General features: G+C 34.1%; 2 protein-coding genes across 9 annotated transcripts in view; both read left to right on the forward strand.

Annotated features, from left to right (window-relative positions):
- Nucleotides 1–26033, forward strand: part of LOC123556630 (CAP-Gly domain-containing linker protein 1-like) — a 118960-nt gene that overhangs the window by 86155 nt on the left and 6772 nt on the right. For 7 of the 8 annotated variants that reach the window (XM_053542885.1, XM_053542891.1, XM_053542892.1 and 4 more), the window contains 3 exons: nt 5041–5261; nt 8869–9109; nt 13174–13335. In XM_053542885.1, coding sequence (XP_053398860.1) covers nt 5041–5261; nt 8869–9109; nt 13174–13335 — 624 coding nt within the window. Of the gene's footprint in view, nt 1–5040; nt 5262–8587; nt 8829–8868; nt 9110–13173; nt 13336–26033 lie in introns of all 8 variants that reach the window. The other variant, XM_053542887.1, reaches the window with a different exon arrangement.
- Nucleotides 16616–18245, forward strand: LOC123538396 (uncharacterized). The gene is made up of 2 exons (XM_053542893.1): nt 16616–17228; nt 17756–18245. Exons 1-2 carry the CDS (start codon nt 17148–17150, stop codon nt 17978–17980), a joined length of 306 nt encoding a protein of 101 aa, XP_053398868.1. The 5' UTR covers nt 16616–17147; the 3' UTR covers nt 17981–18245.

A 26033-nucleotide genomic window follows, 5' to 3' on the forward strand; every position in this document is an offset into this window, starting at 1 on the left:
CTAATTTAATATTGCAGCCCATAAACTTATATGGACAATCTATAAAGGGAGGTAATTAAAACAATGTATTCAGTAGTTCTTCTTACTATGTGAATCAAATATTTAAACATTTTACAAATGTATAAGAAAACAACAGTTACTATCAAAAATAGGATTTAAGGATTTAAAAAGAAATTAATACATTTTATGATCACAGAAAAAACAAGCAATAGATAATGGTACTGTTGTTTTAAAAACAACAATAACAAGATACTATGACCCTTTAAGGGTGGTGAAATTAGGGTTAAGGAGAAGGGGTATATATTGATGCATTTGTCATTAAGTTTAAAACCCAGTTCATAATCAGGAGTGAATGATTATAACCTCTTGCAGCTTACACTGGTTCAAAATAATATTCTATAAAATGTGAAGTAATAAAACAAAAATATTCACATCTTAATATGCATACACACTTCTCTTTATACTAGTACCTTGGTGATCACAATTACTTTGGAAATACTTCATGGTACAATGTACACCCCACCTTGCTATAAAAATGGGGTACTTTAGTTTCACACAGAGCTGCAGTATAAACAAATCTCAGTCCGAGTTTTCTCCCTGTTAAAATACTCTCTAATCTAGATGTCAACAAAACGTGACTTTCTTCTAAAAGACTATTTTTTGCGTACATTCTACACAGTGACTTTGTCTAAAATGCGTACTATTTTATTTCAATACATATTTTGATATTTTTAAGCCGTAATTGCGATCACTGTACTTGTGTCTTTAGCACCACAAAGATTTTTATTTGGGAAAAACGTACATGCCATATTGGAGTAATAGGGTACATAATATAACTGTTCATTGTTTCATATTTTACCCTGCAATTTGATGTCTGATGCACATGATACTTATAATGCACGTGATACTTACAATGCACATGATACTTACAATGCACGTGATACTTAGGTAAATGAGAATTACAAAAAAGCACCCGGAGCAGATGACATGTTTATATCTGTGTTCATGCCAGTCAAATATTATCTAGCAAATTGTTATTTTTTCCCTACATGTCTTAATTTCTATGTGATCTTTAGTGCCAGTTGGGTGCTTGCTGACTGAACAGGATTCATTACCTCCTAATCACCTGCTTTCTGATGATGGAAAAAAGCACATTTTTTGTACACTTTTTTATATATTTTTCAATAGTTATCACATGGCTAATTTGATGATATTTTTCTATCATTCACACTCTTGTAAATTGAAGTTCCAGGTGGTAGGCAGCGTTCCATGTTCTCACTGTAAACAAACTGTAAGATTCTGATAGAATGGTAATATCTAATGCATTTAACAGCTATAACATGTTTTCTAATTAATGCCGACCTTATGAGATTCATTATCTTCAGTACCGTATGAAATAATAATCAGTTTTGGTTATATTATAATTATCTCCCTTTTAAAAATATATTTAACCTTTAGCCTGCTGGCAGCAAGTGATTCTGCCTTTGTGACCAGTGCAGACCAATAGCAGCCTACACGTCCATCTGCAGGCTCAGATCATAGTCTGCACTGTTCACTAGTCAGTCAGTAAATCTTCAGTGAATACCCCTTTGAATAATAAATGGTACTGCCCAAACTGAATGATGGACCAGTCCATTTGAGAAATGTAGCAGGGAAAAGGTTAAAAGAGCTTGTTTTCTTAAATGATCAATGAACTTTTTTTCTGGTGTCTCTTGTGTAAAATTCTTACAGTTGTAGAATAGTTTGTATAAAATTGATGTAAACCTGCCACTTACATGATAAAATTTTGCTGAAGTGAAAATATATGTTTTCAAATTGATCAAAATTTTAAGAAAGTCAGTTGCACATTTTACAACATTTGCAATTTTTTTTTCATATTAAATATCTGAAGTTGGAGCCATAGTGAGCATGTGGGAGTGTTACACCCATAATTAATTGAAATGCATGCTACACTTGTCTTGATTATGCAATGTAAAGTTGGCTAACTTGAAATTTTCCAGGCTTTTCTCTTCCTGTAAATGTCTGAGAAATAACATTTATTTGACACTAACATACAGAAACTGCACAACTGATATTCTGCAGAGTACATTTACATTGATGTATGTTTTTTCCTTTCTGGAGGAAACAAAAGAAATACATTGTACTGACTTTGTCTTGAAGTTTGTTGAAGACATTATTTTGTGTCTTGCAGTTTGTTGAAGGCATTATCTTGTGACTTGCAGTTTGTTGAAGGCACTATGTTGTGTCTTGCCTTTTGTTGAAGGCATGCACTATGTTGTTGTTTAAGAATACATGTCCCATTGTGTTTTATGTTCTAAAGAAAAAAGTATAATCATCAAAGCTATCTGTTCAGTTGCTGATATTGAATCAGTCTTTGTATATCTGGTTGTGTCAAAGTATATTTTATTCTAGTTTTGTTCTGTACTTTCTAAGAACTTAATTTTACCTTACAATTTCTGGGTGGATGTGGTTTAATAAGTGGTCGTAACCTTTTCCTGTCTTGTTCATGTCACTGATAAGCCATTTCTTTGGCAGTTGTTAAGCTAATTGCTTTTATGCTTTTAAATTGCTTTGCCCAACTTTAAATTGCTTCACCACTGTTGATGCTTCACCAACTGTTTCAAGTGTCAAATCCTTCTGGATCTTAATAAGTTGATGAAGCAGGCTACTCAACTTTACAAATTGTTGTGTTGTTCTGTTAAGTCTCATTGTAGCTTTGAGAACCAAGCAACTCAACTTTACTAATTGTTATGTTGTTCTATTATTAGTTTCATTGTAGTTTTGAGAACCAGGCTACTCAACTTCACTCATTGTTGTGTTGTTCTGGTAAGTCTCAGAACCAGGCTACTCAACCTTACTGATTGTTGCATTGTTCTGTTAAGCCTCAGAAGCAGGCTACTCAACTTTACAAATTGTTGTGTTGTTCTGTTAAGTCTCATTGTAGCTTTGAGAACCAAGCAACTCAACTTTACTAATTGTAGTTTTGGGAATCAGGCTACTCAACTTTACAAATTGTTATGTTGTTCTATTAAGTCTCATTGTAGTTTTCTACTCAACTTTTCAAATTGTTGTATTGTTCTGTTAAGTCTCATTGTAGTTTTGAGAACCAGGCTATCACTTTACAATTGTTTGTTTTTCATTGTATTTGGAGAACCAGGCTACTCAACTTTACAAATTGTTTGTGTTTTTTCTCATTGTAGTTTGGGACCAGCTTCAACTTTACAAATTGTTGTGTTGTTCTATTGTATTGAGAACCAGCACTCACTACAATGTGTTTGTTCATGTGTTTGGAGAACCAGGCTACTCAACTTTACAATTGTTGTGTTGTTCTTTTATTGTAGTTTGGAGAACCAGGCTACTCAACTTTACAAATTGTTGTGTTGTTCTCATTGTAGTTTGGAGAACCAGGCTACTCAACTTTGCAAATTGTTGTGTTCTTCTATTAAGTCTCATTGTACTTTTGAGAACCAGGCTACTCAACTTTACTAATTGTTAGATTGTTCTATTAATGCACATTGTAGTTTTAAGAGGCAGGTTATCCAACTTTACAAATTGTTGAGTTGTTCCATTGAGTCATATTGTAGTTTTGAGAGGCATTTGTGTTCTGCTTGTGCTACACTGAAAAGCCAAAACATGTCTTCATTTATTGTAGGAGTGACCTTATACCATTTGCATAATGCTTTATTGAAATTCTTTACTCAAAGAGGAGGTGTTACAGAAATTTATTCATTTCAAGGCTTTTAAAGTTCTATATGACATTAGCATTGCACAGTAACCAGTGTATCAATGAGTAAAGACTGTTTGAAGAAGATAAAAGGAGCAATATAGATCCATAGTAAATAAGGTATGATAAAGAGAGTCATTACTTACTGGATATGACTGGTTAGAGGAGTCATTCTACATATTTAGTAATGCAATATTAAGTATTACTCATTTGTCATCTTCTGTTCAAGTCAAATGCCATCTTCCAGGGTTTATGGATGTCTTGGATTAGAACCTATTTAGTGGCTTAAATGCCACTGAGCATTTATATCTCATATTGTTACAGTAATAAGTAAACAAAATGCCATTCTTTATCTGCAGCACCTGGAGAGGGTGAAATCATTTATTCGTTCATTCATTCATTTATTCATTCATTCATTAGTTTGTTCATACTTCTGTTAATTTTTTTGGTATGCTTGTTGGTTTGTTCATTCATTCATTCTATTTTATCTTACTATCCAGAAAATGTATAAAGAGTAATTAGTGATAGTAGGTAGTTATGTCTGTTAGGAAGGTGATTTGGTTCCTGGGTGGTGAATAATTTATCTTCTGCTTTCATCAAGTCTTAGATAGCTAAAAATCCTTTCATTGCATCCTACTAGGCAATTAGATAATGAACTGTTCTTGAAGTGGTGTTTGCTTGTTCCCTAACTGATCACAACACATTTTGACATATTTTCACCCTTATTACTGCTAATTATTCTTATTCTAAGCACAAAATGAAGAAATGTTGTTTTTTTTAAAAAAAACCTATTTTCAGGCACTTGTATATTCTTAACTGTATTAAAGATAATTAAAACTTATTAGACACATCCATTGTTTTCATTTTAGCTTAACATATTCAATAAAAACTGTTATGTAATATATACCACAGTACCACAGCTTTATTTCCATGTTGCCATATTTTGTCTTCTTCATAAATATGTACAAACTAACATTGATTGCAGCACTTTGTGAGGACATGAGCGAAATACTGAAGTTATCCTGGGTTTGTAGCAATCTTAACATGAAAATATAAGGAAAATGCATGGGTACCTCATAAATTCCTCAAGTGAGCATTGGTGTTTGAGCTATCCATGCACAAGTGAAAGAAGTTTCATTTTTCAATATTTTAGAGTTATTAGATACATCCTACTTTTGTAGCATATTGATAAATCTTTAATCATTATATTCACTAATCACTAATAGAGAGGTACATATTTGGCTGAAGAAGAAACTTCATGACATATAGGTTAAATAGAATATATATGTATTATATTCCATTCTCTTTTCTTGCAGACCAAAATCGTAACAAGACAAGCAAAAGTAAGAAAGAATCCAAAGAGAAGAATAAGCCCCCGGAAACAGTCTTAGCAGAGGTTCATACCAAGGAAGTACAGAGGCTTGAGGCCTTGTGCGAGTCAAGAACCAAACAACTCAACATGGTCAAACTGCAGTTACAGACGAGTAATCTTGCTTTCGATGGGATGTCTTGTATTGTCAACTACCTCGCTCATGATGTAAGTATATTGTGCACACCTGTAGTGTAAACATTTGAATAATTTATGCAAATTAAGCCATTTAGTTTCTTGCTTATGCCATTTGCTTATGATTTAATTGAAAGAATCTGCTTCAGTTAAATGTGACATGTTTCTTACCTTGAACATTACATTAACTGCACTTTTTATGATGTCAACAACATAATTTAAAATGATTGTAGTATAGTCTTAACAAAAGTTATTATTTTACTTAATTAAAAGTGGTTAAAAGATGAGAGTATTTAACAAAAGCAGTGATATAATTTTAGCTCACCTGTCACAAAGTGACAAGGTGAACTTTTGTGATCGCGCAGTGTCCGTCGTCCGTCGTCCGTCCGTGCGTGCGTCCGTAAACTTTTGCTTGTGACCACTCTAGAGGTCACATTTTTCATGGGATCTTTATGAAAATTGGTCAGAATGTTCATCTTGATGATATCTAGGTCAAGTTCGAAACTGGGTCTCGTGTGGTCAAAAACTAGGTCAGTAGGTCTAAAAATAGAAAAACCTTGTGACCACTCTAGAGGTCACATTTTTCATGGGATCTTTATGAAAGTTGGTCAGAATGTTCATCTTGATGATATCTAGGTCAAGTTCGAAACTGGGTCACGTGTGGTCAAAAACTAGGTCAGTAGGTCTAAAAATAGTAAAACCTTGTGACCACTCTAGAGGTCACATTTTTCATGGGATCTTTCTGAAAGTTGGTCAGAATGTTCATCTTGATGATATCTATTTCAAGTTCGAAACTGGGTCACGTGCCTTAAAAAACTAGGTCAGTAGGTCTAAAAATAGAAAAACCTTGTGACCTCTCTAGAGGCCATATATTTCAAAAGATCTTCATGAAAATTGGTCAGAACGTTCACCTTGATGATATCTAGGTCAAGTTCGAAACTCGGTCACATGCCATCAAAAACTAGGTCAGTAGGTCAAATAATAGAAAAACCTTGTGACCTCTCTAAAGGCCATATTTTTCAAGGGATCTGTACGAAAGTTGGTCTGAATGTTCATCTTGATGATATCTAGGTCAAGTTTGAAACTGGGTCATGTGCTGTCAAAAACTAGGTCAGTAGGTCTAAAAATAAAAAAACCTTGTGACCTCTCTAGAGGCCATATATTTCATGACATCTTCATGAAAATTGGTCAGAATGTTCACCTTGATGATATCTAGGTCAAGCTCGAAAGTGGGTCACGTGCCTTCAAAAACTAGGTCAGTAGGTCAAATAATAGAAAAACCTTGTGACCTCTCTAAAGGCCATATTTTTCATGGGATCTGTATGAAAGTTGGTCTGAATGTTCATCTTGATGATATCTAGGTCAAGTTCGAAACTGGGTCACGTGCTGTCAAAAACTAGGTCAGTAGGTCTAAAAATAGAAAAACCTTGTGACCTCTCTAGAGGCCATATATTTCATGACATCTTCATGAAAATTGGTCAGAACGTTCACCTTGATGATATCTAGGTAAAGTTTGAAAGTGGGTCACATGCCATCTAAAACTCGGTCAGTAGGTCAGATAATAGAAAAACCTTGTGACCTCTCTAAAGGCCATATTTTTCATTGGATCTGTATGAAAATTGGTCTGAACGTTCATCTTGATGATGTCAAGATCAAGTTTGAAACAGGGTCATGTGCGGTCAAAAACTAGGTCAGTAGGTCTAAAAATAGAAAAACCTTGTGACCTCTCTAGAGGCCATACTTGTGAATGGATCTCCATAAAAATTAATCAGAATGTTCACCTTGATGATATCTAGGTCAAGTTTGAAACTGGGTCACGTGCCATAAAAAACTAGGTCAGTAGGTCAAATAATAAAAAACCTTGTGACCTCTCTAGAGGCCATACTTTTCATGGGATCTGTATGAAAGTTGGTCTGAATGTTCATCTTGATGATATCTAGGTCAAGTTTGAAACTGAGTCAACTGCGGTCAAAAACTAGGTCAGTAGGTCTAAAATTATCAAAATCTTTTGACCTCTCTAGAGGCCATATTTTTCAATGGATCTTCATGAAAATTGATCTGAATGTTCACCTTGATGATATCTTAGTCAGTTTCGAAACTGGGTCATGTGCGGTCAAAAACTAGGCCAGTACGTATAAAAATAGAAAATCCTTTTGACCTCTCTAGAGGCCATATATTTCATGAGATCTGCATGAAAATTAGTGAGAATGTTCACCTTGATGATATCTAGGTAAAATTCAAAACAGGGTCACGTACCTTCGAAAACTAGGTCAATAGGTCAAATAATAGAAAAACCTAGAGACCGTATTTTTCAATGGATCTTCATGAAATTGGTCAGAATTTTTATCTTAATAATATCTAGGTCAAGTTCAAAACTGGGTCACATGAGCTCAAAAACTAGGTCACTATGTCAAATAATAGAAAAAACGACGTCATACTCAAAACTGGGTCATGTGGGAAGAGGTGAGCGATTCAGGACCATCATGGTCCTCTTGTTATAATCTTCCTTTGTTTTAACTTAAACTGCTTAAATATGTAACATACAGACTTCTTTTATCTGTGTAGAAATACTCTTTCAGTCATTTAAATTGTTCTTAAGTGTAAGTTAGACAAAAAGAACCCTTCAAAATGATAAAATGCATGTTCCATATATTCAAAATGCATGATGTAGATGCTTTGCAAAATTTATTTCATACTGCAATATATATCTAAGAAGAAGAAATAAAATTTTTAGTAGTATAAAAACTCAGTACATTATCATTTATACACAAGCCTTATTGTAATAGAACTTTTGATGAAAGTTAAAAAACTTCTTGAAATTTAATGGAATTTAATGGAACAATAAAGATAAGTTAGATTATAAGTTTTAGCTTTTTAATGTGTTTGTAGTCAAATCAAGGCTAGGATGAAAGTAAATAATATTTTGCAGGATACAATATCATATTTAAGCTTTACTTCCTTTGTTTAGCTGATTGGTTTATATTGAAATGCATGTTACAATTATTATGAGATTGTGCCGCCAAATTTGTTATTGTCTTAAAATTATTGAATAAAAGTATATTCTGCTTCTGACAATTAAACTCTCCATGTTTATTATTCTTTTGGCAGCTACATGGTATTTAAATTATAAATCAGCAAAGAAAAACATAATACAATATCATATATCCAGCACATATAATGTACATGCTTTATAACAAGCAAAAAAAAAGTCACAGAAAAACAGAAAAAAAAAGATAAATATTTGAGCTTAGGTTAGAAATTTATAACAGAATAATTGGTCCATAAGTTTGATATGCATGATATGCTTCTTCGTGTGTTTCAACTGTATATATATAGTTGAAACATTTTAACTTCCACAGCTGGATGGGTTTTCGTGTCCTGCACTCATTAAAGAAATGGAGTGCCTAAGAGAGGAGCAGGCAGTTGACAGTGGCATAATCTGTGCCCTAGAGGGCCATAAAATCAGCCTTGAGGAGATTGTATACCAACTTAAAGTACAACATAAAGAATATTTGAATAGTTTGGAGGCGGAGACAGAGAAATCTTTGCAGTACCAGCAAGAAACATTAGAGCAAGAACACAGGAGGGAACTGAATGCCTGTGAGTTTATTATATGTTGTCTCTTTTATTTTTTCCGCAGCTTGATGGTTTCTCAGCCCCAAGACTCGTTAAGGAGACAGAAAACCTTAAAGAAGAGATTAACAATGAGAAAACTCAAATAACAGGCTTACAGGAACAAAAGTCCAATCTGGAAGGAATTATTGCACAACTCAAGGAGCAGCATAAGGACTATGTAAATAGTCTTGAAGCTGAGAATGAAAAGTCACTGAAATATCAGAGAGAAACTTTAATAAGTGAACACCAGGATATGATCGGTGTCTGTGAGTCCAATTTTCATTTTCCCCACTTTTTACACCTCATAGAAATCTATAGAACTAACAGTTGGTAGTAGTTTTTCCAAACTAACCTCTCTGTATCTTAGGTCCTTCTGTCTCTGAATGGTGTTGGGTTTTCTACTTACTTTATTAATCATTACATTATAGCCTGTATACAATGTAATTCATCTCACTTTTTACAGACTTAAATCATTTTTCACTGCCTCTCCTGAACCTCATGGTCTAGGCTTACTAGAAAACTATCTGGTCTTAGTGGGATTTCCATGTTCCAGTTAAGAAAAAAAGTGAAAGTATGTAGATGTAAAGTTAGAGCTTGCAAAATTAATGGTCTATGTGAATGTAGTCCTTGAGAAAAGAGAATGTTGTTTTAATCAAATTTGAGATTGACCCTAGATGTACTAGCAAACCAATAAGTTCAGTAGGGACAGCAGTATGTTTATATTTCAAGTTCAGTCACCATTAAGGCCTATGATCACTGTGATAAATTTTCTAGAGGCTGTTTGTTCAAAACTCATACCTCCAAACAGAAGTATACAAAACAACCAGATTTAATGCTTATGAAATATCTTTGATGAATTCGCAAAAACTCTTGTTTTGTTTTGTAAGCTGGTATCTCAGTAACCACTAGTGGGAATAAATTGAAACATCATACACTTATTAACCGTGATACACTGACTTACACTGTACAGGTTCCATAACTCTTACACTTTTTATAAGGCTATATACCAATAAAAGAAATTGTTCTTTGTTTCAAATAAAATTCAGCTACTTCAGACCAATTTTGTTACAGTTTCTAGATTTTCAATCCGTCGTAGACCTATTTTCCACAAGATATCTGTACATTTGCTTCAAGAAAACGAAAAGAAAAATGGGTGTTGAATAGTATGCAGTGAAATGCAAGTCAGCTAAGTCAGGTACCCTCATATTACTGCATTTCAGAAAGCAGTCCGCAGAATAAACACCCTACTTTCGTTTTCAAGTAAACAATTTGAAAACATGCGAGTATTAGCATGAAACGTGTCCTATTTTATGTAAAATTCATTCCACGAGTGAAATAATGCCCATTTGGCCCCCGATATACGCGCAAATGCGCGAAAAATGGAAAAATTAGGATCTATTTATTAGGGACTTCTTTCGACTACACCACAGAAGCACATTTTGGACCGAATTACTGCATTATAACCTTTATAGGCTATATACCAATAAAAGAAATTGTTCTTTGTTTCATATAAAATTCAGCTACTTCAGACCAATTTTTTTACAGTTTCTAGATTTTCAATTCGTCGTAGACCTATTTTCCACAAGATATCCATACATTTGCTTCAAAAAAACGAAAAGAAAAAGGGGTGTTGAATAGTATGCAGTGAAATGCAAGTCAACTGAAGTCAGGTACCTTCATATTGCCACATTTCAGAAAGCGGTCCGCAGAATAAACACCCTACTTGCATTTTCAAGTTAACAACTCGAAAACATGCGAGTATTAGCATGAAACGTGTCCTATTTTATGTAAAATTCATTCCACGAGTGAAATAATGCCCATTTGGCCCCAGATTTACGCGCAAATGCGCGAAAAATGGAAAAATTAGGATCTATTTATTAGGGACTTCTTTCGACTACACCACGGAAGCACATTTTGGACTGAATTACTGCATTATAACCTATAACAAAATAATGCCTCTGTTTTGACTTACCAAGTTTTGGTTAAGTTTTGTTCATGCCTTGTAAATAGGTTTTACATGCAGACAGTTCATTTGTCAGTCCAGTGTTCAGTTTTCTTTGATTTTCAGACTGAGAACAGGGCTTGATACTATAGTAGGGCAAATTTTATGCTTTGTCCCGACTATTTTACTATTTACATTTTATCCAAAACCATTTGTCCTTCACCTTTGTTTTCCTGGTGGTAGTAGTTTTCAGTTATTGAAAGAAGGAAGCTATGGCTTACCTCACTTAGTACCACTAGAGGAAGAATCCCTATTTTTGGGAGTTCAGTGGCTAAGAGGTCAAGGTTGTAGGGACCCAAGGTCACATTCTTGTTTCCAGACACTAAATAACCACAGTTTTTAAATTTGCACAGGGTAGATATTATTTTTGGGGGGCCCCATGTCTGAGTGGTTAATATTGCTGACTTACATCACTTGAGCCTTACTCGGGGCGTTGAATTCTTCATGTGAGGAGGCCATCCAGCTAGCTTATGGACAGTTTTTTGGCTCATGATGAAATAATGCATGGAGGGGCACCTTGGGTCTTTCTCCATCATTAAACCTTGAAAGTCGCCATATGACCAATAATTTTGTCAGTGCGACATTAAAACCAACAAAATAAATAAATAGATTATTAAAAGAAATTTGTTTGCCCATTGCTAGAGGAAATGCTCAATTAGCTCAGAGGCTCAGATAAGCTATTGCTGTTTAAGAACTAATAGCAACTATACCTTAGTTTATATAGTTGAAACTTTGTATTTAATTTCAAGAAAGCAAGTGCTTTTCTTTGAGATAACAGAACTTTGTCTTTTGAAATGAATAAACACTATGGAAACACTTCCTGATGCACTATGGAAACACTTCCTGATGCACTAAACAGTCTGTCTCTGATTACTCATTCTGGTAGTATTTTTTATCATTTCTCTCAGCAGTTAATTATAGTAATTATCTATAGCTAGACCATGTTAAACCTAATGAAAGGATGTCCTTTTTAAGTATTCTGTGATCTTGACAATTAACTGACCACCTTAAAATTTGCTGGAGGACAAAGGGAGATAACTGCTGTAATGCTGGAATTGCTAAGTTTCATTGAGTTAGGAACCTTTGCATTTGAAGAGTTGAAGTTGCTGTTGATATAGGGGAAAAAAACCTCTTGTACATTTGAAATATCAGCTGACCTCTTTGTTAGAAGCTTTTTTATTTTGTGCAGATAATACTTAGTACTAACTGTTTTACATACTCATTCTACCAAATGAATTTCAAAGAAATGGTTCAGTACAAACTGAATTGAGTTACAGTTAAACCTGTGCTGAAAACCTTCCGCTTATAAAGGCCACTGTTCTCTCTTTTTGATTAAATACAAGAAGTGCGAAATTACATGTTTTGACAGACCACCTGTCACAAAAGATCACCTTTTAACTCAACTATAACGTATATGGAGAGCTAGATCACTCGAGCCTGTGTCAGCGTCTGCGTCGGTGTCCGTTCCATGTTCACACCTTGGTTAAAGTTCTGATACACTTGCTGTTTATTTCTGTTATACTTAATGGCTCTATTTCAAACTTAAAAGAGTTATTTCTTTTCAACACCCACATCATATTGCACAAGGGCCATAACTCTCAAACCAATATTTCATGAATTTCAGGTTAAAGTTTTGATGCACTTTCACTGTCTCAGTTATTACTCAATGGATTTGATCCTAAACTTTATCTAGTTGTTCCACATCATCACCCACTTCATATGACTCAAGATCTATAATTCTGGCACCAATAATTCATGAATTATGCCGTTTTTACTTAGAATTTTATGTAAATTTTGGTGAATTTTCACAATGTCTCTGTTAAAACAGGAGGGATTTTATTCAGACTTAAATTAATTTAATCACCTGCATCATTTGACACAAGGGCCATAACTCTTGACACCAATATGTTCTGAATTATGCCGCCCTTTTACTTAAGATTTCAGGTTAAAGTTTTCCAAGTTTTTGTCCAATATCTTCATCCGCACTGGAGTCATTAAACAATCTCCAGCTTCTTCAGGTGTGACCAATTTCGCTATCCAGCAAGGAAATAGTCGAGCACAAGGTCTCCTGTGACAGAAAATTGGTATGGTGTTACCTCATTGAACAATACCTCTGCAGAGCATATACCTCCCTACAAAAGCAGATACCTTCTTTTCCCAGTGGACCATTTTCTAAATGAAGAAGAATGCCTATGCACAACATACAGCAATTTCTGCAGAGGAACTATGCTGAGGTTACACTGTATTCCAAAAATAATAACCCAGCTTTACCACTGATTTCAGTTTGTGATGTATCAGTTTTGTACATTCTTGAATATTTGTTTTCAGTGAAGGAACAGAAAGCTGCTGAGATTGGAGAGATCAGAAAGACTCATGAGGCTTATATAACCCGTTTGGAACACGAGCATGCTGTTGCTGTGAAGAAATTACAAGTACAACATGGTGAAAGTATCAAAGATTTACAGAGAAAACAAGAAAACCAGATGGAAGGTAAAAGCTCAATATTTTACAATAATATAATATTATGAGAGTTCTCACAACTTCATAAAGCTTCCATGTTTTCTGAACTGCACCACAGCCTCAGAAAAGGTAGTATGCTTTTTATTTACTGCCCCTTCCAGGATTGAACCTGTTTGTCACTGTGGACACTGTTTTTACAGGATTTGTCATTGAAAGGGAGGTAAGACAGGAAAGATTCTTTAATGGCTGTATATGTCAGTATGAGTTACTTTCCTTAATGTAAATGGTTAAGATCCAAAATGCTCAAACAAAAAGAGAATGTATCTAGGAGTTTTGCCTTTTTTACTTGTAATGCCACTATAAATATTTAATAGAAGAAAAAATGTGTAGAAACTGCCTGAATAATATTATAGTTTATAAAACATTTTGAAAAGAAATCAATATTTCTAAATCCCAGACCAATAAAATTTAGTTTTTATCAGATTTAATGTTTGTTCTGAAAGACCAGTGACATACTTTAGACACCTATATTTGTCATAAATCATACGAACCTTGGTGAAATTATTGGAAGACAAGATTTATGTGAAAATTATGGGCTTTATAATATCATGATAGGGTGATTTGGCATTATCATCTGAACAGCCAGTGTAAATAAAACTGATTTTTGTAGACATGTACAGATTGAATTCTTATTCCTGTTCAAATACTATAGATCCTTGTACAATGTATGAAATAGCTTTGCTCACATATTGACAAAAACGTAGAGAAACGATTCAGTATTGTAGTGCTTATTTTAATGTAACTGACTGAATTTGAATCATCATTTAAGACAATATCGACCCTTTCATCGAGTTTCTATGTACTATGTTTTTCATGATTTTGAGAAAACACCACACAGACCTTGTACTATAGTTTACAACTTACTTAATTGAGAACAATTTATGAGTTATGGCCCTTTTTATAGTTGAATTATGTTCTTTACTGTTAAGTTCACATGGTGCTATTTGCCAAATAGCTCTTTGAGTACATATCACTTATGCTTAAATATTGTGACAGATATGCAGATATCTCTTGATGAATTTATCATTTTACCTGTCAAGAGCAGGGATACAGTGCCAGTTTCTTTTTACAGAAAAAGAGAATGCAAATTTTAAGTATTCTATGATAAAAAAGCAAATTTGACCAAAGCTGCACATCTCCTAGTAAAGTGGCATTTGCACAAGTCAGTGTTGTGTTTTAGAAGCAAACTGTGACATTTTCATTCTTTAAATTATCTCCCTTTATCTGAAATATCAGGGCTCATTTCACCACTCAATTTGTACTGTAGATGTTCTCTAATTTGCAACAAACTTGTCACTGTTGGCATAGATATTGCTATAAGACTTCAAATTCTACTGAAGTCTAGTTTAATGTTTTTCAGTACTTTTAAGTAGGTGTCAATTAATTCACCCCAGCAAAGTACAGTCGATACAGTGTTATCCTTTTATGTAATATTTACATACCTGTTTAGACACTACATTGGTTAGGTTATTCAGTTGAAAAGAAAAATTTATATATTTAATTGATTTCCACTCCATATGCCTATAAAGCAAATTAATGTAAAAGGAATCTATATTCGCTAAGAAAGATTGATGTAAATGGGAAATGAACACCAGGTGTATTATACTGTCACATTTTCATATAAACTGTCCATTTTGTTCTTAAACATTTCTTTATCGTTAATATCACTATTTTGCTTTTTTTGACAGATTTATTTTTGATTTTGAAAACCAGTTCTTGTCTACTAACATTTCTTGAAGGACCGAGATCATAGCTGCATACTGTAATTCATAGATAATCACAGGTTTCATCCCTTTGCAAGGCAAAGGTTCTACATGCTAATTTTGTAAATTACACTGCATCAATTTGTTTGTCCTCCATCTCTGATTCATTTGGGGAAGTTGCCAATTCCTTTTGAAAGGTGAAATAGATACCATGTTTTAGATTCTGAGAGTCCACCATATATTAATATAATAACATGAAAACTGAAAAAAAATATGTTCTTCCCAATATAACTTACCAATCAGTTCCATTTCTACATCAGTGTAGTGTCTGCATATGCAATAAAAAAAAGCTCTTTTTTTTTTCTGAAATTTCTGCTTACTATAGGAATAAACTAAATCATTCTATTGCCTGTGTGTGACCCGTTGAGCAATTTGAAAATTTAAATTTCATGACTATATTAAACATGGGATTAGTTTTCTCCAAATATGTATGGTAAAGATTTTATACAAAATGTTAAGACCCCATGTAGTTTGAACTGTGAGATAATTGCTAGAGTCATAATCACAGCCATATAAATGGTATAATTCAAATTTTATCATCTTTGGTCCTATGTCAAGAGTGTAGGTACAATTTTCCCCCTTTGAAAGAGATAGTTTAGTAGATAAGTTTATATTATGGTTTATAACTGAAATGATTTTAAAGTTCAAAGAATATGTTTATTTTATATATATTTGTAGAAAGTCAAATGGATTGGTATTCAGTGCTATACCAGTTCAAATATGAAAGTTAACAGTTAGTGGTATAATCCTTTTGATAGAAAACCCAAATTAGTGGATTTTTAATTTTAGTTAGGATTCTATCTCATGCACTATATATGTCCACTCAATGGAGAAAGTTCTAGTTTTCCATTCTTGTGTGCACTCCATGGAAAGAGTTTAACATTACCATTTTGTGGGTTATGAGTTTGATACATGTAGGCAAATCATTTGTGTATGAAGACTTCACAGAGGGCACTGCAGGGCTCGACTTTAACTCTGTAGAGCACTTGCCCATAGGTAACTTCAACTATATTTTTACTTACCTGAACTCTGTTTTGCCCAAATGTAACATAGTGATGTGTTGAGATATTGCAATGCAGTATATCAAGAACAGTTACAAAGTCCAACATGATTTTGTAAGAATTACTTCTTGGGATCTTTCATATATTTCACTTGCCCGAAGTGCAATAGAGTATGATTTTTGCCTGTTGGCACTCCATTTTTACTTGCCCTGGTCAATAGGACAGTCCTTAAGGTCAAATCCTGACTGTGTCTTTCCCCAGTCTTTGTTTGAATTGGTCTGTTGCCCACTGCTTGCTGAGAACAGGTTGGTGCATACATGGGTGAAAGTTTTCCGTATTATGACGGAATTCCGTATTTTGGACCTTCCCAAAGGTCATTTTTCCAAATCGTGTAAATCCGATGAGATTTTCGGGGGGGGGGGGGGGGGGGGGGGGGGGGGGTGTGAAGTCAACTCGTCCCCTAGTCATTGTTCCAGTGCGGTCGTCTCAATGGCAAAATAATGACATTCAAATTTTCCAGGATGCTAAAAATAGCGCTGATTGCAACACTTGCATCGTCCTTTTCCGTTAGGAATACCGTATGTAACATCATTCGATAGCCGAAAATAACCGAACGCTGGCGATTATTCATCCAAAAATAGACTGTAGATCGGTTATTTCCGCGGATAAGACTGCAGATTCTATTTGAAATTTCCGTGTCCAACCGTTTGTTACCGAATCATTTCAGCCGCGTGATACTTTATGACCTCCTTTTACGACAACCAAAAACCTTACTGCTAATCGGAGGCAGAAATTTCGAATGTTCACAATATTGAAGAAATTGACCGATCTGACCATCATGAAGTTCTTTTTATACCAACGGGTTGAAACACCAAGGAGATGGAGAAACAAGCCAAAATCAAAATTTAACGGCGATGGCAAATGTCCGAGTTAGATTCTGAGGGGTTGAAATGGTCTGATAGTGACAGATAGATATTTGCTGTGTTGCATATTGCACAAACGATTAATTACAAATCCAATGGAAATAAAGGCATCAGACTTCACTGCGAGGACGCCAAACATCAGAAAAAACACTCGAGTTGTGAAAACGAGGAATGAGGTGAGACGATTTTTTATTATCTGTTTATAAATGCTTAATCTATATGGAAGAGGTACTAACTCACAAGCATCCATGACAAGTATGCCTCAATTCAAATAAAAAATAAGCGTTTTAAACATACCCAAAAAGACTGAAACACAGCCTTTGTTTTTTAACAGTGTTACCTGAACTTCATACATTAGATTATTGTATCCTTACAAGTTACATCAGGCAATTTTGGCATGGATGTGACCCCACCCTCTTCCTTTCTTCTGTCTTCTCCTTGCTTTCCTGGCCATATACACTGTTGCTTGCTGGGACTGGTCTGTTAATTCTGAGTAAATATTAGTTTAACTTGCCCTGAACTTATGAGCCCAGCAGCAAAGTGTCAGTTTAAACCAAAGAAGCCAATTTACTAGGGTAACTTATGCCCAATTTTTAAAAAAATATATATATATATGGTGATCTATAAATTGGGACTGTCTTTTATGGCTCTACTGTCTAGTTTTGTATGTCATTTAATAATGGGTTCATTTGTTTACTTTCAGGTTCTGTCGGGTTCTTCTAATTGTACTAAGAACACTGAATCTATGCAAGACAGGGTGGATAAACAACGCCATAACCGTAAACTAAACACACACAGCATTGCCAAAAGTTGTGATGACCTAAAGAAAAATCTTAAAGGACAGGTCTTAACACTGTATACCAATGAGGCAACAAACAATAACAATGATAAGAATTTGAATGTAATCACATTGTATATTGTGAAATAGTGTGGAAATAATAAAATTACAAAAATTTTGAAAAAAAATAAAAGGTCTTGAATTGTTATTTGCAGGAGTCTCCAAAACTGAAATACAGAGGACTCTATTTATCTGGAAAAGCTTTGTACAGTACTTGTAAATTGCTGTATTTCAGGAGCTTCCGGGGGCCTCCGGCCCCCTGGACCCCTAGCCAGGGCTTTGCCCTGGACCCACCGGGGGCCCTATTGGCCCCCAGATATTTTTTTTCAGTATTTTCAGTTTTTCCAACTTTCACCCATGTGCATATGTTACAGATGGGGCATACCAATACAATACATTCAGTCTGCCTGTTTGCTATTTACTGCACAATTTTACACATGTGTTAAGTAGCAAATTTATGTATGAACTGTTTTTACTCATTAAAAATTTTAATAGATATTATATATTAAGAATGTTATGTGGGCAAAAATATTTTATTTTCAAAAAAAAAAACACAAAAAATAATTAAACTTCAATAAAACAAGTATAGACCAATGAAATTAGTTCTTGATTAAAGTTTTATTACTTAATGCACAGTTTTAACAGGTGATTTTTCAGAACTCCTCTTAAATTGATTGTGTCTGGAATCCTGATTTATGTAAAGAAACAGGTGAACAAAGTATATTCTGTACAGCATTGATTGTAGCTGGGTTATGTATAAGGAACCTAACACATTATCACCTTCATTAATAAATCATTCATGATTTCACCCTTCAGCTACTGTAAAATAAGGAAAAAACAAGAAATATTGAATTTAGTGTGTGCAGTGTTTTGTTTTACCTTCTCAGTGCCCCAGTGCCAATGATAATTGATAAGACATTTTTATAACTCATCAGATGTCTGCTGAGTTTCAGGTATATACAGGTTTCAAGATTTCAGACACATTAAAGTAGATACAAAACATTAATAATGAGGTATCAAAAATGACTCATCAACAAATTAACTCCATTTACAGTCTGGGTATATAGTTATAATTATAGCTGGCCTGTGGGTCTTTAAGAATTCCATGCCCCAGTAAAGGAATGCCTTTGTTGTATTAAAAGCCTTATTTTTTCAGGATATCTGATCAAGATATCAGCTGAGAGTGAGAGGGAAGCCTTTGCTTTATATTGTCTGAGTTTTGTTACAGTTTCCAGGGAAGATTCTCATTTTTTACAAGCTATGGATATAAAGGATTTTAGAATGTCTTCATTAATGTGTTGTTTTTTCTGATGGATGAAGCAAGGAAATCATTATGGGATGGAATTCTGTTTTTGCTGAGGGATAAGGAATAATGCTTTCTTATTTTTAGGCATGAGGGATGTTAATAATATGATTTGTGAGCATTATTTTTGGTTAGTTCAGCTGCGGTTATTGTAAAATATATTGTGGTCATTGTTTAATGGAAATTATTGCGCAAATGACTAGGATTTCTTCTTATAAAGGCTGTTACATTCTTGTTAGAACATTCTTTGACTGCAGTGCTGTTGATGTTGCCTTTCAAAATATTGATCTCAATGTCTGTTATTAGTACTCGCAAGAAATTCGATTAGTTGTTACATATAACATGTATTTTGTCAGCTCTATTGAACACAGACACCCATGTCTTTAAACCTTGATTCTCTGCCTAAGTTAATGTCTTATCAATACATGTAAAAAAGTGTTACATTTTGAAAAAAAAAATCTTTAATTTGTAATTTCTCTTAAAATGATACAGTATTTCTTTTTAAAAGAAAGTTTAAAAACACACTTTATTGAATCGGAGAAATGACACCCACATTTATTATATCATTTAATGTCATACTTTGCAACATTGGCTTTCAACCAAAACATTTTACTAATAGATAATTGGTTCTTTTAAAAAGTGCGCATGTAGGTTTCGGATCAGTTGAAAAAGGAAAATTTATTTTTGATTATATCATATATCAGTCCTATATTTGGAGTTAAAATTAAGACTGAATGAAAATATTGAATCTTGTCACTAAAATCAAGTGGTTTGAATCCAATGTGAAAGGTTGTCCGTCATTTTGGATAGGTATCTTGTATCAACTGAAACAGTTTTTGTTTGGAGTAACTTAAATGTTGTCTTTTATTTGTATGAAAAATATTGGAAGTTTCATACATGCATGAGTGTGTGGATTTTGTCTAAAAAAAATTTCATACATTTCAAGTCGGATTGTAATAGGTGTAAAAAAATTTAAATGTCAGCTGATGAGGCATATATTTTTTAATGAATTGCTTTGTAACTTAGGTTTGGACTTTTGTAATATTAAATTGACTGCTTGTTGATTTCATGGTATTTGTTCTTGTTTTGATTGAGCAGAACTGATAGGTTTAGATACTGCATAAAAAAGACTAAGTACGTTAGTATTGTACTTTTGATCAAAATGTTAGTCTGCCCACTTATAAATTAACTCAATAGGGAGAGTGCAGATCTGTGGATTTCAAGATTGTGAGGTAGATCTCCAAGCAAGGTGTATTCTCTGGGGCAATTTGAAAATAGTTTTGTTTCAGGCGTAGTTTCATCCTCCGACTCTGAATCAAATGGAGTAGTTGACAGTTACTTACTGAGAACTGGTTTGTACTGGTACATAATCCAGGAACACTGGTTTGGTTGTCTTGCCAGAGACATTACTTGACTGAAAAACAGTGCTGAACCAAAAACAAATATGTATTTATGATATGTTTGATTAATTTTGTAGACCTTTTCACCAATTAGGATTATGTTCCTAACAAAGTGAGAAATGAGAAATTCTGCTGCAATATTAATGTAGTTTGACTATATATGGGACTATTCATTGATTGAAACAAGTGGGAATCTGCCACAAGGGAATTTCACAGGTTAATTAGCAAGTGAACCTAGTTGCTTATTTCTCTCACAGTAGCAATTTTCACGTTTTTTACTTTGTTTGAATGACTAAGTACATTCTGGTCAGCTGTATATGGCTCATAAATTCTCTTCATAATAAAATTAACTCTTTTCCTCCTACTTAACTTTTTTCCATTAAATCAGTGCCTCACATTTTCTTAATGCACCCACCCCCACCCCTTCGAAGAAGGAAGGGTATATTGTTTTGCAGATGTTGGTTGGTCGGTCGGTAGACCATTCGGTTTCCGGATGATTACTCAAGAACGCCTGGGCCTAGGATCATGAAAGCTGATAGGGAGGTTGGTCATGACCAGGAGATGACCCCTGTTGATTTTGAGTTCAGTAGGTCAAGGTTGCATTGACCCGGAACAGTTAAACGGTTTCTGGATGATAACTCAAGAACGCTTAGGCCTAGGATCATGAAAGTTGATAATGAGGTTAGTCATGACCAGCAGATGACCCTTTTAGATTTTGATGTCAGTAAGTCAAAGGTCAGTGTCACAGTGACCCAGAACAGTTAAACTGATCCGTACCATAACTTGAGAACGCTTGGGTCTAGGGTCACAAAACTTAGTAAGGAGGTTGATCATGACCAGCAGATGACCCCTATTGATTTTTAGGTATTCATTGTCACATAGACCCAAAACAGTAGAACTTTTTTGCCAAATAGCTAGAGAATGCTTTGGTCTAAGATCACATTTGATACCGAGGTCTCATATGGCTGGTAAATAACCCATAATTATTAATTTGAGGTCAGTACATCAAACCTCCAGTGCACAGTTACCAAATAATTCCTGGTTCTTGTGCAGTTACTGAATGCATCACGGGGGGTGGGGGCATTTCATGTTCTACCAGCTCTTGTTTAACTAGTGTTCCTGATACCTAATGAGTAGTTGCAGACAATGGATTTGATAGCATTGTGGGTTTTAAATCTGTTCAATGTATAATTGGCCAGGTCACAGAAACAGATTTTAGTAGTCAGTATTGTCCTTTATCTTATACCTGTAAAACTACTTTCATCCTTGACACTAATTACCATAAAAGTAAATTTTAAAGCTAGTTTAGAAGAAATTTTGGCAGTTTAATTTAAAACATTCAGTTTTAGGGTTAAAAGATGTATAATGTTCAGTTTTTATCAAATAATGAACAAAGTTTTAGAAAGTACAGGTGCCTGTAGGGACATTGTATTTGTCTGAGAGGTACTTTGGAAAGTTGCAAAAAGTTTCAAATTGTGTTTGAAATGTCATTTTGCAGATAAAAATGTCATTTTAAACAACTACCTTTAACTCAGTATGTATACCATACACATAATGGCTGCCATGAGAAATATCACTGCCATTAGGTGAAAATAATAAACTGAAAAATAATTACAGACGTTAATTCAGGTATGAGATTTTTTCTAAAGAAAAATGAAATAATCTTGCACCATAGTCTATATTATCAGAGAAAAGTATAGTCTAATCATTGTACCTCTGAACTTTCAGATGGTACCTGTCTGCCAAAAGAAAAAGTATTTAGCATTAATTGAGTAGTTTTCATTAAAAGTATACCTTAGCTGCATTCCAAATTGATGAAATAATGCACAATCATTTTATGGCAACCATCCTGCCTTGAGTCAGAACAATTGAAGTAATAAAGGCAGTGGTTCATCAGTTACTGGTCTAGATTTTGTGAGATAACAGTCTTGTAGAAGTAAAGGAATATTAAGGCATTAATTTTAAATTTTCATTTCAACATGATACCTTCATTCTTTAAACGCAAAGGTAAGTTTTCCATGTAGTTCTATGAATGTTTCTGTATGTTTAAAGCAAAAAGTGATGCTGTAATTTTTTCAGTTTTGTTTTCATTTAAATGTTGATTTTTTTTGTTGAGCCAGCTTGTGGAAGCCAAGACATAGTTGTCCAAATGGCTGTGCGGTGTATGTGCTAGCGTGCATCCGTCTGTGCTTCCGTCCGGATTTGTTTGTCCGGATCTTAACTTTGACATGCATTGAGGAATCTTGTTTATATTTGGCATGAATGTTTAACTCAGTGAGTTGGACTCTATCTCAAAGGACAAGGTCACAGTTAGGGGTCAAAGGGCGGGTTTGACATGTTGACCATGGGCATCTAGTATTAATGTTATTTAATTTTCAGCTCATCTGATTTTTTGAAAAAAAAATGATGAGTTATTGTCATCACTTGAGCGGTTGTCGGCGTCGGCATCGGCGTCTGCGTCGGCGTTGCCTGGTTAAGTTTTATGTTTAGGTCAGCTTTTCTCCTAAACTATCAAAGCTATTGCTTTGAAACTTGGAATACTTGTTCACCATCATAAGCTGACCCTGTATAGCAAGAAACATATCTCCATCTTGCTTTTTGCAAGATTTATGGCCCCTTTTGTACTTAGAAAATATCAGATTTCTTGGTTAAGTTTTTTGTTTAGGTCAGCTTTTCTCCTAAACTATCAAAGCTATTGCTTTGAAACTTGGAATACTTGTTCACCATCATAAGCAGACCCTGTACATCAAGAAACATAACTCCATCTTGCTTTTGCAAGATTTATTGCCCCTTTTGGACTTAGAAAATCAGTTTTCTTGGTTAAGTTTTATGTTTAGGTCAGCTTTTATCTTAAACTATCAAAGCTATTGCTTTAAAACTTGCAACACTTGTTCACCATCATAAGTTGACCCTGTACAGCAAGAAACATAACTCCATCCTGCTTTTTGCAAGATTTATGGCCCCTTTTGCACTTAGAAAATATCAGATTTCTTGGTTAAGTTTTATGTTTAGGTCAACTTTTTCTCTTAAACTATCAAAGCTATTGCTTTGAAACTTGCAACACTTGTTCACCATCATAAGCTGACCCTGTACAGCAAGCAACATAACTCCATCCTGCTTTTTGATATAATTATTGCCCCTTTTGGACTTAGAATATCATTTTCTTGGTTGAGTATTATGTTTAAGTCAACTTTTCTCATAAACTATCAAAGCTATTGCTTTAAAACTTGCAGCAGTTTTTCACCATCATAAGTGGACACTGTACATCAAGAAACATAACTCTATCCTGCTTTTTGCAAGAATGATGGCCCTTTTTAGACTTAGAAAATCATGGGTAGGACAATATTTCTATTACACAAAAAAAATCAGATGAGCGTCAGCACCCGCAAGGCGGTGCTCTTGTTTAATTTTAGCTGTATCTGACAAAGCAGAGGCTGTTTACAGGTGTCTTTCCATACGAAATAGTAGCCGCCTTTGCCCTGTTCTTCTAATGACAGAAATCCTGAGCTGAAAAGGAAAGAGGACTTGCAAAATCTCTTGAATGGATGTATATTTGTGTTAATTATTTCTATGCTCAAAAATAAATGTTTCAGATGGAGTGTACATGTATTTTTGTGTTTTTGGTAAATTTAATTTTCTTTATCCATTAAGGAGACCATTAAGGCATGTTTAATGATGTTAAACTGGTATTGGAATGTGATTGGAAACATTTACGGATTAATTATTTTTGCTGAATATTATATTTAGGTTTTGCACCTTTAAAAGGAATTTGCCTAACTGTAGAAATGAAGTTCAAATTCCTCGTGCTCATATTGTAGAAAAACTTCACCCCTTTCAAAAAGATAAACCAGTTTTTGATGGCAACATTTCAAAGTACAAATATTTGAATAAAATAATTCAATATTGAAACTTCTAATTTAATTTAGATTTTTTTCAAGTTGAAAAAGAAGTAAAATATTTGATAAAAAGTAGCAACTGGCATTGAATCAAAATATGGACTGTTATAAAAATATTAAGGAAATAATTTTGAAACTGAATTATCAGAATTAAATTTTACCTTTCCACCAGTGAAGCACATTTAGATGTAGAAATGGTAGACTTTAATGTTAATAGTTTGATCCTTTATTATCTGATAGAGTTCTAAGACATTGGCAGTTTACCTTGTATACTGAATCATAGGTTTAATTGAAGTAGAAGATGAAATGAAGCTAGAGAATGTTTGAAACATCAGAAGGGAGGCATATATTTCTTTCTCAACAAAAATTAATGATTTTCTTAACTTCATTAAATTTCTCCTTTTTATCTAAGTTTATCATTTCATCAGCTGTTGATTTCAGACTATTTACAGTTGTCAAACTTCATAGGAGGGTTGCCTATGGTCAGTAGATGACCCCACCACAGTTTTTTGTTTGTTTTGTTTTTGGATTAGGGTCAGAGGTGAAAGGTCAAGGTCACAGTGATCTTGAGACCAAAGACAGTTTCCAATGAATTATTGCAAGAGGATGCTTGAGCCAGTAGTGATCAAACATAAGACATTCCCTTGTGGTTTCTGGATGACCTCTCAGAAGGTCAAAGGTCAGTGTCGAAGTGATCTAGAGAAGTCACAGTGTAGTCATTTTTGGAGGAAAACTGCATGATAGGAAAGAAATTTTCTGAGGGAAATAGTCCTATAAAAGATACCTACTGTAGAAGAAAAGAAACCTGATTTAGGGATTAGGAGTCTGGTTCCGAGTGACCTTGGAGACTTAAAATTGCTATCAAACTTCTTAGCATACAATTTATGGTCAATAAGTGCATAGCATACTTGCAAATAAAACATGAGCACCAGGTTAACTTCAGTAGTCTATCATGGGTGGTGGGGGCATTTGTGTTAAAAAAAAAATACAGGCAGTTTCTGTTTGCTTGAATTCTGACGATTTTGAATTGGTAAACAGCGTGTACAATAATACATAATATAAGCTTAGGTTTAATAGTCCTCATTCTCTGTATGAAATGCCCTAACAAGCTTCTTATGTAAATGTTTATTTGGTTGTTGACAAATACCAATGAAACGGCACAGTGCCAGTGAAGTAAATTTTTATCTTCAACATACATTATAAATGACTGCCCCCCTTAGTATATTTGTAGATTCTCGCTGTCTATATATTACTAATGCTTTGTGATTCAGGATTGATCTTTGAAGTGAATTTAAATCAGTGAAATGTAATTGAAGGTTAACCTGTGTCAGTCAAATTAAATGGATAGATTGGTACAAGGTGCTTCTTCCAAAATTGATTTTGATTATCAGGTGACATCAAATATCATTTCAAATGAAAGGAAATAATTTTTATAATCAGCTGTTTTAAAAAGAGTGGTATTTTGAATTTGTAAAGTTTTTTGTTTTTTTTTTTCATGAAAAATAAAATATATTGAAATTATTCGAAATTGCAGTTGATGTAAT

Source organism: Mercenaria mercenaria, chromosome 5 (genome assembly GCF_021730395.1).
Source record: "Mercenaria mercenaria strain notata chromosome 5, MADL_Memer_1, whole genome shotgun sequence".
NCBI lineage: Eukaryota > Metazoa > Mollusca > Bivalvia > Venerida > Veneridae > Mercenaria > Mercenaria mercenaria.